At 39.9% G+C, this 15,525-nt stretch overlaps 1 protein-coding gene across 1 annotated transcript in view; it reads left to right on the top strand.

The window, feature by feature from the left end:
- Positions 1-15,525, top strand: part of LOC107556005 (pappalysin-1-like) — a gene marked incomplete at its 3' end in the record, with an annotated part of 64,013 nt that overhangs the window by 10,141 nt on the left and 38,347 nt on the right. The window contains exons 2-4 of the mRNA XM_016238972.1: positions 6,122-6,454; positions 11,093-11,385; positions 12,212-12,972. Of these exons, the coding sequence (XP_016094458.1) occupies positions 6,122-6,454; positions 11,093-11,385; positions 12,212-12,972 (1,387 nt within the window). The remainder of the gene's footprint in view (positions 1-6,121; positions 6,455-11,092; positions 11,386-12,211; positions 12,973-15,525) is intronic.

The raw sequence follows: 15,525 nt of genomic DNA, 5'->3' as shown, positions 1-15,525 counted from the left end.
CACCCCTAATATAAATAAATATATAAATATATATATATATATATATATATATATATTGTATAAATTATAGCTTCTAATATAATACATTATATGTTTGTAATTATTTTTATTCATATTATTATTAATAATAATAATATTATTATTATTATTATGTTATTTCAGCTTCCTAATTTTCATTCAGTTTAACCTGAAGTATAAATAAACTTTAGACATAAATATACTATTAATACTACTACTACTACTTTTAATAATAATAATAAATTCTATTTATAATAATATAATCAAAATAATTATAAACATTTTATTTATTTATTTGGTTGGTTGGTTTTAGTTTTATTTAGCTATAATAACCCTGCTTAAATCCAAAGGCAAGCAGGTGTTATATTGCCAGGTGATTCACATTACTTTTCAGCTCACACTCCAAAAGGGGGCTGTGCATTTAGGTTTGCACTTTAGCTGCTCAGGAGTGACAGCTTATTAATTTATTTTTCTGAATTTTTTTCAGAAATTAATGGATTATACTCCAGTGTGTTTTTCCTTTTCTATGCCAAGCAAACATAAATTAGCCTAGAGATTGACGTATGGGGAATTATCATGTTATTCTCTTTTGAAAATCATGCGTCTCGTGTGCTATTAGCACAGGCTACTCTATGAAACTGAACTGGAATAAGTTTGTCAATGACAAGATTAAGGCACTTTCCCAAAATCTGTGTAAAAATGCAACAGATACTCCCAAGAACTGGAATCAAACTGGAACGTAAGGTTATAAATGATCTTCTAAAGAATGACATGATGTCTGAGCAACAGCACATAATATTCAATAGCACCTATCTCCAAACTCCTTTCTTGTAACTACCAGAGTGTTTGATGTAACTGGGCAAATGGGCTGTTTAAAGAGACAGTTCACTCAAATATGAGAAAGTCCACTCAAAAAAGTTTTTTTTTGTCGTCATTTACTCACCCTCATTTCATTTCAATTTTTTTTCATTTTCAAATTTTTTTCCCTAGAACACAAAATTAAATATTTACCATTTGTTCGGTGAATCTTCCTCACACAAGCTATTTTGGAAATTCTGCTACATATCTTTAAAGAAAATCACACATATTATATAAGATGACATGACATGACTACGAATAACTGATGATTTATTAGATTTATAATTTTTGGGTGAACTGATGGCCATTAGGGGTCAATTCCTGACTTATTTTTGGTTGATTTAAGAGATGCATGGCAGTATGGATTTTTTTTGTCTTGTTTTCCAGTACAACTGTCAAAACATTCTTAAATCAAGATACACTTACTGAAAAGAAAAATGATTCAATATACTAAGTATGTTTTTCTGAACAAACGATTGAATTAATGATTATAAGAAGAAAAAAAAAAGAAACCATAATCTTGTTTTTCCTGTTTAAGTTTATTTTTCTTAGCCCACTGAAAAAAAAGTTGTTTATTGTGTCTTGTTTGAAGCATGAACTCACTTAATTTTAATACATTTTGGCCTGGTTTCACAGACAGGGCTTAGATTAAGCCAGGATTAGGCTATAGTTCAATTAGGGCATTTACGTAGTTTTTATAAACATACCTTGGGAAAAAAAATAAAAATACTGGTGTGCATCTTGAGACAAAACAATAGCACTGACATATTTTAAGATATGTCAGTGCAAGTTTTTTTTTTTTCAGTTGAAACAGCTCAGACATGGGACTACGCTTAAGCCTTTTCTGTGAAAACCGGGGGTTAAAGTTTTAAACACGACATAATATCCTAAGTAATTTTGTTTGTCAAGCAAATGTATCTTCATTTAAGAATGTTTTGACAGTTGTACTGGAAAACAAGACAAAAATACTCAGTAATAATTAATGAGTAAATGCTTTTTTTTTTGTATTTGAACCTTTAATCTACAGCAGGCCTAGTCAACTCCGGTCCTAGAGGGCCAGTGATCTGCATAGTTTACTTCCAGCCCTTATCCAACACACCTGTTCATCATTTTTAAATAGTCCTGAATACTTTGATTAGCTTTGATCAGGTGTGTTTTATTAAGGTTGGAAATAAACTCTACAGGAACCGGCCCTCCAGGAGCCGAGTTGAAGAGCCCTGATCTACAGTGTTAGAACAAAGCATGCACCTTTCAGAAAAGTTCTTCTATCTGATGATTGACATTTTTTGACACAAGTGAAAACAATAAAACACGTCAAATAAACATCTGTCAGAAGTGTGCATCTACAGCGTCATTGTATTTGTTCGTATTATGTACCATTGGTCTTTTAGACCACAAGAATTAAAATATATTTTTTTTACAAGGTTTTCAGACCCCAAACAGAATGTAAGATGAGTTATGAGCTCTTGAAGAAGTCAAGAATCAATGGGAATCAGCGTCCTTTCTTAATATCAGATTTGTTATTGTATAATCACAGGAAAAAACAGGTCAATAAAGGCAACACATACAGCTGTACTGATATTACCACTAGAACTGTCTAATAATTCAGGTCCAACTATTTGATTATGTTTTGATAAGTACTGTGCCATTGATCTGTTTTTATTTCAGTGTTTTATTCTCTGATTCCAGTCAGTATTTATTACAGCAGGTACTGTTTAGAGTTTACCACAGTGATAATGGACAGATTAAGCCACACTGCCATTAAATTCAAAATATTGCATTCAGTGACTTAAATGGCTCCGTGTTTGGTTCTGCTGTTGTCTTTCTAGATATTAATTGTTCAGCAGTTGTTTTCTTTCTATCAATTAGTGCATATTTCTTAAACAAAATTTACTCACCCTCAGGCAATCCAAGATGTAGATCAGTTTGTTTCTTCATCAGATTTGGAGAAAATGTAGCATTCCATCACTTGCTCACCAATGGATGCTCTGCAGTGAATGGGTGCCGTCAGAATGAGAGTCCAAACAGCTGATAAAAACATCACAATAATCCACACCACTCCAGTCCATCAGTTAACATCTTGTGAAATGAAAAGCTGTGTGTTTGAGAGAAACAAATCCATCGAGACATTTTTAACTTCAAACCTTTGCATCCAACTGAAAATACAAGTCTGTGATCCATAATAATTCCTTCAGTGAAAAGTTGTCTAATCTGAATCAGGAGAGAAATAAGCACAGATCAAGCACTATTTACACAACACAAGCCAAAACAGATCTGAATAAATATGTGTGTGGATTTTGATGTGAAATGATAACAGGGGATGGACTTTTTCACTGGAGGAAGTGTTATTATGGATTATGGAAATGTGCCTTTGTTCTTCACAAGATATTAATTGATGGACTGGAGTGGTGTGGATTACTTGTGGATTATTGTGCTTTTTTAGCAGCTGCTTGAGTGTTTTTTTTTTTTTAATAAAGAAACAAACTCATCTACATATTCAATGGTCAGAGGGTGAGTACATTTTCAGCAATATATATATATATTTATTTGGGGTGAAATATTATTTTAAAATAGATTTCATAAATGTAAAAAAACAGAATATAAGAATCAAAATTGTATTGACATTTGCATATACACTAATAATATACAATTATATAAAATTATATTATATATATATAATAAAACAAATAAACATTTTCATAGTAATAAAAAGAGTTCATGGTCAGCTTGACTGACTTTGTTTTGTAATGTATGAACATAATTGAAACGATTTACAATTTTTTATAAAACTTTAATAAATAAATTCTATATTAAAAATAAAATACACAACAGATCACTATACATTCAGATCTGCTCTTAGTATATATACCAGTCAGCATTTGAAGTTGATCAAAACCTTTCATCAAAGTTGTCCTAAAACCAAAACCAAAATGTGTTCTTGACTTAGGACAACTTTTATGTTACTTATGTAACTTATATATATACACACACACACACACACTCTAAAAAATGCTGGGTTAAAAAGGGACAACCCCAGCTATTGGGTTGTTTTGACTCAAAATAACCCAACTGCTGGGTCAAAACAACCCAATAGCTGGGTTTGTATCTTTTTAACCCAGCATATATATATATATATATATATACACACACACACACACACTGAAAACAGATCTGAATGTATAGTCTAGAAAACAAGGTTTATATATAACATAAACCTTGTTAAATGTTGTTTTGCTTTAAACAAAGGAAAATAATTAACCCTAATGACAGATGTAACATCTGAAAACAAGTCTTAATATGCAAATGTGATGAATATAATATTTTAGGCATGTTTAGCCAACACAATACAATTATGAAGCATACGACAATTATGAAGTATTAACCAAGATTGTATTACATGTACTCTGTGTCATGGAATTTAGTGTAACTGAAGGTTTCCTCTAAGGATCATTCGGTTGACCTGACCGCTGTGACCCGTGTCATTCTTCTGCTCTGTCTGGACTACGGAAAAAAAAAAGTGGTCTCAGCACTGCAATGTGACAAAACTGAGACAAATATTTAACATTGGTTTGGCCCCGTTTAATGGTAGGTAGCAATTTTCTGCTGTCTGCGTGTTCGTTTACACCAAACAAACAGAGAACAAAAGCTCGTGTGGCATTCCACACCAGCTCTGTCTCCACACTTCACACAGATGGTCTGCCATACAAAGGTGGACCACCTCAAAGAACTGAGGAAATAAACTCTCCAACAATTTCATGCAGAATAGCACAAATTCCTGGTCTTTGTGCTTCTCCATCCCGTTCTCGTCGTCATATTTTCTTTTTCCTCTCTTTTAGAGGGGTGCGTGCAAACTGTACAGTGATAAAGTCACACTTTACAGTGTGTTTTACATGATAAAGTACTGCTAATATATTCCAATTAAACACATGTGCATAAGGGGTTACGCTTGTGATTGATTTATTGTAATTATTAATATTAACATGCACTGAAAAAAAATCTGTTATAGAAGTGGCTTTCACCCAGAAATGTATAGTAAATGTCACATTTAATTTCAAAGCAACGGCGAGTAACACATTGCATTAAATGTGATGTTTTAAAGTATTTTGTCACATTAATACATATTAATAACACATTCATATATCTTGAATACAATTGAATTTGGTGGCAACTTTTTTTCCAGATTAAAACTAACTAACTAACTAACTAACTAAATGATAAATACATTTTCATAGCTGCAGTGTACAATAATACGAATAAGTTAACAAACCACAAAGAAAACACAAATATTACAACAGCAGGAACAAGTGAATCAGTCTGAATTTGGGCACTTCTCTTGTGCAGTGAAAACTTTCAAATGAATGAAATGGTTTGAACTGTAGCCACTAGAGGGATTCACACACACACACACTCACTCACTCACACACACACACACCTTCTCAACTCTGGAAACACTATCCAACACTTGGAGGAGCATGTGTGGAAAATGCCCCTGCCGCCAGTGCTTTACCTGTGACTTCAGCACAACACGAGAGGAGGGTCGGAAGGAGAACAACTCATGTAGGACTGAAACATGGGCTGGTCTGCTTCCATCACATTCACACTCTTAAAAGACTGAAGGATCTCCAGCGGAGCTCACAGCATACACGAGGATCTGCGATGCTCTGGACACCTCCGAACCTCCTGCAGACCATCTCAATCACTCCAACTTCTAACGCCTAGACAACTTCAGCACAAACAGCATCTGGATGTGCTCCATCCTCAGATATGACAGCCCGTCTTGTTTGGACGTGTTCTGTATTCATGAATTGTTCTTAAACATTGTTTCGCGTGTAGAGAAAGACAGAAGTACAGTGAGTGTGAATGAAGCTCTTCATTCATTGATTACTGATCGAATCAATGAATTAAGCCGCGATCTCGTCAGAAGACTCACTTTTTGCCTCCAGAAGGAGTAAAAAGAAAGAAAAAAACTTCAGCAAACAGACCGGCTCGTATAGTGAAATAAAGAGCTTCATGGATTTGCATATCTGGAACATTCGTCTTTGACAAACGATTGTGAAAGACGAGGAAAAGACAAGAAAACAACAATAACAAGTGGAAGGACTTTGGAGAGGAAGAGCGCGTCCGTGCGCATTTCTCTGGGACATTATCATACCCATCCGCATCATCATCATCTCTCTTGTGTTGAATAAAATGAAAGTTTGGAGTTTTATCCAATGTCTCGCCATCCTGCTCGTCCTGTGTGTAGGATCAGACTGCGGGACGGTCCTGAGAAAGACCCGATCCAAACGCGAGCTTGTGAAGATCAGAGAAGCCAAAGCGGTCTTCCCGGGGGCTTGTGCCACCCGGCTGCCCCGGGGCAAGCGCTCCCTGCCGGCGCTGGACCGCCGGCTTCCCCGCCAGCGCCGCCGCTCCTCTCCGGTGGAGGATGCGAGCTCTTCTCGGGGAAAAGCCGTTTATTTTACGGGCAGAGGGGACCAGCTGAGACTCAAGCCCGGTGTGGAGATACCAAAGGGCAATTTCACCCTCCAGATGTGGGTCAAAGCGGAGGGTGGGCAGCATTCCTCTACCATTATAGCTGGTAGGAACATATTTATGCATTTTACGTGAGTTTGTGTGCGATGAATTTTGGTGAGAGAGTAATGCATGTGAATTGTGAAGCTTGACCAGGTGGCTTTAGCGGTGCTAGGATACAGCACCCATTATCCATCAATCAGTTACAGTGTCGAATGATTAAGTAATCGCGTGCGTACAGCGCGGAGACTCCACACACTTTAATTCATTTCTGATATTAGCTTTTGGGTTTAAGTGACAGGGAAATGACGACTTCATTGGTCTAAATGTAGTCTATCCAAAAGCTCAGGTTTGCCGTTTCAGCTCTGATCTCAAGAGAGCGAGCGGGACAGGACTTTCCCCTCCCCAAGTCTTTGCGCGTTTGGAGAGGCACGCGGTTTACACGTACGACCCTCGAATCCCCGAAAGACCCCAAATCCCCCACTTCCATTCAACTCGGAGGAAAACACAGGAGAAAAGTAAAGCTGTTCTGAGCTTTGCAGATGTCTGAACTGCGGCTACACACGTTACCAAATCGCATCACTTTGAAATTGCGTTCTCCTCCGGTACCTGCAGACACCAGAAAGCACAGATCTGAGTTTGCAAACGCCACCACAGATCTGTAGAGGTCTTTTTTTCTTTTTCTTTTCTTTCAGTGAGTAAGCATTACAACATAGTTTTCGATTCCGCTTTCTGCCGACAGAGAGCGTAAAAGACAGGACAAGTCGGTCTTTTTTGAAAGTCATGATCAGGAAAAAATAAAAAATAAATAAAATGCTGGCTGCGAGAAGTGTGTTCTTCTACGCAGTCACGCACTACTAGACAGACCGGAGTGAGAATCCACTACTGATGCGGCAGTGGGCATCACTGATTTACGCGTGGCATCTGATGTGAGTGCGACCCTCAAACCCTCCAGTAACTGAGATGACATCATCTGTTTCAGGCTTGCAGTGGTTTTGCACTGGACCAAATGCCTGACCAGCATTACGGAGATGAACAGTATAAAATCTCCCACACACACAGCCAATGGATCCATTTAATGCATGCATGATTATGCTGTATATGGATATGATCAATATTTTATATTGTGGGGCCCAGAAATCTGATATCACATTCAATAATACTTTTATGTAAATGAGGAGTTAAAGTTAGGGAAAAAAGTTATGATATTATTGCTGTAAGAAAACAAATCTGTAGAAAGACTGATAATGTCCAAGCAGAAAATGAACTACAAAATGCAATGCATAATCCAGGTAAAGTCAATATGGAGAATTCCTTCACATCGCTGAGATTGTGACTGCAGTATGTAAGATAGATTTGAATGAGTGCTCTATAAACCATCAACATTATTTATGGTCTTGATTTGGCAGTTGAAGAAGAACCTGAGACAGACATCATCAGACAGCAGATTAGACATCTTGTTTAGATAGTTGATTTAGCTTTGGAAACAGTACAGGGGAAAAAAACACACTGTCTTGATTTCAACAAAACCTTATGTTGAATTTGATCAGATGATTAATACTGTCCATCTGGTTCAAGAGTGCGTTCAACACGTTAGACTGAAGTGAGAGCATGAAAAAGTGCTTATTGGACACTGATCTTCCATTATGATGAAAAATTGACATACACAGCAGATCTGATCTGAGATACAGAATGCAAGCTTAGGTGACAATGAGGGAAGGACATTTAGGTTTCATGATGCTTAAAACATGGCTTGACCAAGACAGCATACTTTACTGTGTTATTGTGTAAACTTGAGTAAAGTATTTTTTTTCCTCCAAATTCCCCAACCTGAGATAATATGTAAGTGCGCAATTTCCTCTATAGATTTAAAGCTGCACCTACCAAACAGTCGTTCAGCCTTTTCTGACTTGGTGTTCTAGTGATATTTTTGTCACTGATTGTACTGGCCCAAATATTACATAGAATTTAATTTTTACTTGGAAAAAAGGAGGGTCTTTTTAAATTTCACTGCCTCCTCCTACCTCTCCCCTCCTAATATTCATATCAATTAATTAATTGATTAATTAATTAATTAATTAATTAATTAATGCTTTTGTACAGCTATGCCTATGAAGCAGTATAATTTCACTGATATTGCCAAAATTTTAATTAATGCCTTTTTTAACAAAAGCAGTATACCGTTTTATGTAAAATACCAGGTGTGTGTCACGCTCTTGGACTACCCCTGTGTTCTTGTGATGTGCTCCGTGACCCAGTTTCTCCCATGTTGATTGTGTTTATTGATTTCAGGTGTTTCTCATTTAGTCCCTCGTTAGTCACGTATTTAAAGAATGTTCTGTTCCTTGGTTCCTTTGTCCGGTGTCTAACATCAAACCCCTGTGCTACGTGTGTGTTCCTGCTATTGAGTCTTTATTTGGATGAATCAAGATTGTCCCTTGTGTTATTATCCGTCGTCTCCGTGCTCCTCATTCCTACACAGTAGGCATATCGTGACAGAACACCGGACCTGCAAACAGTAAGCGGTGCCCCTTCTCACTGTTTCTGTTTTTGAAAGTTTTGTTTTCCGTTGCTTGCGGTTATGGAAACCGCTGCGAAACCACTGCCCTAGCCTGTAAGGACCTTCCTTTTGCCAATTGCCATCACCCCATTGACCTCCCAGACACCACTGGACTAGGGATCCTCCGGTGTCTGGAGAGCATCCGGCCCTGAACCAGAACCACTCCGCAGTCAAGTCCGCCGACCGCTCCATTGTCAAGTCAGCCGGCCGCTCTGTTGTCAAGCCCGCCGGCCACTGCACTCTCACACCCGCCAGCTGCTGCACTCACAAGCCCACCGGCCGCTCAGCAGTCAAGCCCGCCGGTCGCTGCACTCTCTAGCCTGCCGGCCGCTCCGAAGACAAGCCCACCGGCTGTTCCATTGTCAAGTCCGTCAGCCGCTCCACTGTCAAGCCCCCCGGCCAATTCACTCCCAAGCCCTCAGCTGACAGCATCTGTCTCCCTCACCTTAAACCAAAGGAGGAATCTGAGGAGGAAAAGACTGATAGCTCCAGCCCCTGAGTCTACGCCAGTGTTGGCTCTAGCCCCTGAGTCTACTCCAGTGTCGGCTCCAGCCCCTGAGCCCGCTCCAGTGTCGGCTCCAGCCCCTGAACCCGCTCCAGTGTCGGCTCCAGCCCCTGAGTCCGCTCCAGTGTCGGCTCCAGCCCCAGAGTCAAACCCAGAGAGGGCAGCCCAGAAAGAGACTCTGTTCCCCAGTCCAGCCCAGAGAGGGCTCCTGTTCCCAAGTTAAGCCCCGAGAAGGCTCCTGTTCCCAAGTTAAGACCAGAGAGGGCTGTGGTTCCCGAGAGGGCTCCTACATCCAGCCCAGAGAGGGCTCCTGTTCCCATGGGGGAGAGGGCCACTGCTCCTACGTCAGGTCCACGGAGGGCCTCAGAACCCGAAATTTTCCCCAAGGAAATTTTTTTTGGGGGTGGGGGGCTATAGGTCTCCGGCAGTAGAGGCCGGGATGAATGCCAAGGTCACGGAGGTCGCTTCGCCATGGCCCCCTGAACTGTCTGCTCTGCCATGGCCCCCAGAACTGTCTACTCCGCCATGGCCCCCTGAACTGTCTGCTCCGCCATGGCTTCCCGAGCTGCCCGCTCCACCATGGCTTCAGAGTCTGCTTGCTCCACCATGGCTCCCTAGTCTGGCTGCTCCGCCATGGCTCCCTAGTCTGCCTGCTCTGCCATGGCCCCTTGAACTGCCTGATCCACCATGGGTCCCGGAACGGGTTCTGCCCTGGAGGCTAACCGTCCCATGTAAGCCTGTCCCTAGAAGCCTCCAGAACGCCCACCCCCCCTCCCTGTTGGAAGTTGTGAGGCACGTGGACGCACCTTCCGGGAGGGGGAGGTAATGTCACGCCCTTGGACTGCCCCTGTGTTCTTGTGATGTGCTCCGTGACCCAGTTTCTCCCATGTTGATTGTGTTTATTGATTTCAGGTGTTTCTCGTTTAGTCCCTCGTTAGTCATGTATTTAAAGAATGTTCCGTTCCTTTGTCCGGTATCTAACATCAAACCCCTGTGCAACGTGTGTGTTCCTGCTATTGAGTCTTTATTTGGATGAATAAAGATTGTTTCTTGTGTTATTCTCCGTCGTCTTCGCGCTCCTCATTCCTACACAATAGGCACAGCGTGACAGTGTGTGGATGGTGGAATACCCCTAAGCCCTTGTGCTTGTTTAATTTGATATGTGTGGTGAGCTGAATATTATTTTTTGAGAATTTAGGAATGGCTAACTAAAAAAGTAATCACTATATAAAACCAAAGAACTGTGACAATGAACAAACACTTTTAGATAAAAAGTGAAGTCTGGACATTACAAAAATAGAAAAAAAACTAAACTAAACAACATAAAATAAAAAAATTGTAAAGGAATGCAAGTGAACTAGCATACTGATCCTATTATTTGGCATTAAAAAAATAATTAAAATAAAAAATAAAACATAATAATAAAAACTTATTGTTGGGTGCATTCTTGTAGGCTATCTAGTGCGCCTTGTTCAGTGGTGCCTATATGAAGGCTCATGCCGTTTCCCGATCCTATCCCTTCCCCTTATAGTTTGTTGTTTACTTTCCAAAGCAAATTTTAGAGTATTGTTTCTTGACTTGTTGTTCATTATGCTTTTGGATTTCTCTCCTGACTCATTTGTTCTCGTTTTCAACCACAGGTCTCTTCGACAAATGCTTCTACGCCTCCAGTGATCGTGGATGGCTGTTGGGAATTAAAGCTGTGAGTGAACAGGGAAACCGTGACCCGCGTTTCTTCTTCTCTCTTAAAACGGACCGAGCACACAAAGTTACATTCATTCATTCGAATGCCCGCTACTTGCCCAACCACTGGGCCCATGTAGCTGTGACTTACAATGGCTTCTATATGAAGTTATATGTCAATGGTGCTCAGACAGCTGTTAGCAGGGAACAGTCAGGTGATGTCTTCAGCCCACTTACTAAAAAGTGTAAGGTAAGTTTAATTATTTTAGCGTTTCAGAGTTTAACTTTTTACACAATATTCTGGAGACTCACACACAATACGTTTTTTTTTTATTATATATTTTTTCTATTATTAGTTAAAGGTGAAGCGTGTAATTTCTGTGCCTCTAGGTGAACAAAACAGACAAACTCTCGCATGTTTTTTTGACACTTTCAAAGTGAAATGTCAAGTGAGGAGCACTAAAAGCGTGTTCAGCTTTACCTGAAACAAATTAATGTGCAATTGACAACATTTTATTACACGGGTTGTTGTACGTATCACCGCTGTCCAGAAATGAAATGAAAAATGCAGTGCCATCACATTTAAAAATATTGTACCACCTACACTAAACCCTACCCTAAACCTAATCAATAGCGTTATCAAAAGCAAACATGAGATGCGTTTACAGAAGCAGCTATGCATTTTATCCTGCTTCTACAAGTCTTTGATCTCTCTTTTCGTGACTCATATTTTACGGGACTCGTACCCGAGAGCGTTGCATTGCAAGTGCAGTGCTGTACCAGGTAAACTACTGAGCAAGTTTACTATGCCAGAAAAGACATATATGGAGCTCATTATGCGATGCAAATGTCATAATGCATTAGTTTACAAATCTTATACTATGGTAGAAGTCTTTTGAGCTCATAACATAGTATTGTCTACTGGTATAGTACTGGAATAGGAGAAATTATTTTTTTTTTTAGAAAAAAGTTACACTCTTCACCTTTGAAAAAGCTGCCAGATCTTATGTAATACACACACTGTATGCAAAAATGTAAATGTAAATGTAATGGATTGATCTGATTTAAAACTCAAGGTGCTGATGGTGGGTGGAAATGCCTTGAATCATAACTACAGAGGCTCCGTGGAGCGTGTTGGTTTGTGGCGACGGGCACTCTCTCAGAGGCAGATCATAAGGGACATGCATGGACACGAGGACCTGGTTGACCTGGTGATCCGTGAGACATTTGAACACCCAGCACGCAAATGGCTGGCTGTGAAGGATGGCAGCTTCCCAATACCAGATGAGGGTCCTCGTGCAGGGTTGGGGTCTTTAGACACCACCCTGGAGCCTCCAGCTTGCGGTCAGACGGTGTGTGATAACACAGAAGTGGTGCGCAACTACAATCAATTCTGGAGCTTCCGTCACCCCAAAACGGTACGCTATCGTGTTGTAAACGTGTTTGACGACTCTCAGCGCAAACCTACAGTCACAGATCAGCAGATTCACCTGCAACATCAGCATATGAATGAAGCCTTTAGCATGTACAACATCACCTGGAAGTTGACTGTGCACAATGTAAGCAATTCATCTTTGTATAACCGTCTGGTACTCGCCAACTGTGATATTAGTAAGGTGGGTGATGAGGATTGTGACCCTGAATGCAATCACACCCTGACTGGATTTGATGCTGGTTACTGCAAGCCCAGGACGCGATGTCCTGAACATAAACAAGGGAATGGCGTCTGCGATCCAGAGTGCAACTGTGAGAACTATGGATATGATAATGGCGATTGCTGTAACCCAAGCATCACTGATGTGACCAAGACTTGCTTCAATCCAGCTTCTCATTTAAGGTAAGAGCTTAAGATCAGCAAGTCTAAACAGTTGTAGTTTTTAAATACACCTTATCTAGTAGCCTAAGTCTCAGAGTCAGGAGCTGAACCAGGAGTCCTTTCTGTGAGGCGTTTACTACCTGTGTTGTTGTGGGTTTCTTTTTGGTGCTCCAGTTTGCCCCACAATCCAAAGACATGCGGCATAGGTGAATTGAAGACATAAAATTTTCTGTAGGTGTTTCTTTATCCTCAATACCACCACATAGCAAATTGATATCCAAAAATATATCCAACTTTAGCCGCATACATAGAGCTCACTCAGCTAAAGCAATAAATACTACAGAGCAAATCACAACTGATTGTTGATCATTGTGTTTGCCCAGATCTGAACTGTTAAATGTGGACAATTAGGCATTAAGGTATTGTAAACATTAACTGTAAAGCTGCTGAAAAAAGGTGTATTGTAAAAAGCACTATACAAATAAAAGTTACTTGAGTTACTGTAGCTATGGTCCAGTTAGGGGTGGGGTCCGGTTGCCTACATAAGCTGCACTCCTAATCTGGATGTAAGGAACATCAACCTTCCTTGGCTTGGCTTCACATTCGCCAGTCAGCAGAGGATAGTCATGTAACAGTAATCATTCACGTGTAGAAAATATTTGCCAGTTTTAGGTCTTCATTTTTATCTTTGGTATATTATGTTACAACCGGCTCACAATTGCAACATGAACGAGAGCCAACACAGATTGGCAAGTAGTGAAAAAAGCTATTTATTCAATGAAACATCATAATTAACAAAGGTATTCAAACAATCAGTAGTCAGTATTAATGAAAGTCAGTAGTGGAAGCGTGCATGAGAGGGTACTCTAAGCTCAAGGTCTGAAATGGATGCGAACAATTGCTGTCACAGACAGATTTCCAGAGTCTGCGATTAAAAAAAACCCGGATTGCGACCAAATCAGTGCTCGTTGCGGTCGCAGTAGCTCGTTGAGTATGAGCAGTTCAGCAACGTGAACCGAACCTGTCTCGATCTATCATAGACACTCCGACATTTTCAAACCTGTTTGATATTATCGCCACGTGATCTCGTAATGTGAGTGACACAATGACAAGGTGGAACTAATCCAGCCAATCACAGTGCAGATGGTATAAATGGCGAAAGATCGATCAAATTAAACGTACAATGTCTTCAAGGAAGAACGCAAGTGGTCCTCGGTGTGTTTGGACACGTGAACTGGAAAGCAAACTTGTATAGCTTTGGCAAGAACATGACTGTTTATTTGATGTATCAAGAAATGGTCTATAATCGCTGTAATTTCTCATGAGAATTTATGTGAGAAAACATTTCCGCTGATGGTCGGGAACACCTCTTCACCGAATGTGTTGTAGTGTGTGCACCTTGTCAGCATTGTGTTGTGTAGTATGCTCACAGCTATGATAAGACAACGGCAGCTGAGAAGAAACCTTGTTGCGTAGTGATTTGGCTAGTCTTCCAATCATGTAGTGAGTTTGCCATTAGTTGTGCTAGATGAGTAAGACTTCCAAAATTTGCAGTGATGGAGGCGTCCCCGGGACAGATTTGAGAAGGACTGCTCTAGGTAATCTGTAAAGGCAATTGTATTTCATTGCTGATTCTCTCACAACTCTTCAGTTATTGCAGTGGGATCTTTTCTTTTAGCTTTTCATGAGTACTTCAAGAAAAAATGTTTTCATCAAGGCTGTTACTGCCTACTGTGTGGCGATTTGCTCAAAGTTTTAAACAACAGTATTTTCGCCAAAAGAGTAAAAGGAAATTGGATTTCTTAATCTGAGTACCTGAGGCCATTGGATAGAAAGCACAACATGTTTACAATTCCACCAATGGATAAGGTCTGGTTTAACTTTTGGACTCTATGAAAGGTTGCTATATTTGTTTCACAAAAATAGATATAGCCCCAAGGACACACGTGCTGTAGTAATCCTAAATTATGAGATTTGTTTTATGGAGGACTTATTGCCTTAAGAAGTAGATTTTTGGTGGCTTTTGTTTTAGTTTGGCGGACTAGACCGTAAAAGCCAACATTTCAAGGAAGCATATTTGATTCTTGTTTAGACTGGTCTCCAAGCAACAATTTTGTTTTCAAAATGTATTCATAAACGTTTGTTTACAGAAGTGCACGAAGGTTCATGAGAATAGTTTAAACATTCCATGTCGAGAAAAAATAGTGAATGAATTGATAAGTGAAAACAAGGATTTTATTTCTTTGTTTTGTATGATTCATCCCAGTATTCCAGTATTGTCCTTGAATTTCTTCTGCATGCCTTAAATGTGCTTCTCTTTCAAAGGAAAGCAATGTTTTCTATTAGCCATTTTGAACACATTCCAGGCCGCAGAATTGCATCCAATAGTCCTCCTAAAGCTCTTCAAATGACTCCGTGTGCGGGCTCTGAGGTGACATCCGTCACGAAAAACACGCAGGTGGTTTTTCCCAAATATTATCCCGTCGCAATCATCAAGAGGTTGTTTATCACTGGATATCCAATCCAGTAACAGAAATCAGCAGTTGGCCAAACCTGAGCTTTCAATGGAAATAT

This window comes from Sinocyclocheilus grahami, unplaced genomic scaffold (assembly GCF_001515645.1).
Source record: "Sinocyclocheilus grahami isolate Dianchi unplaced genomic scaffold, SAMN03320097.WGS_v1.1 scaffold553.1, whole genome shotgun sequence".
Taxonomy (NCBI): Eukaryota; Metazoa; Chordata; class Actinopteri; order Cypriniformes; family Cyprinidae; genus Sinocyclocheilus; species Sinocyclocheilus grahami.
The sequence above is the reverse complement of the archived record's forward strand: the minus strand, read 5'-3'. Positions and strand labels throughout refer to the sequence as shown.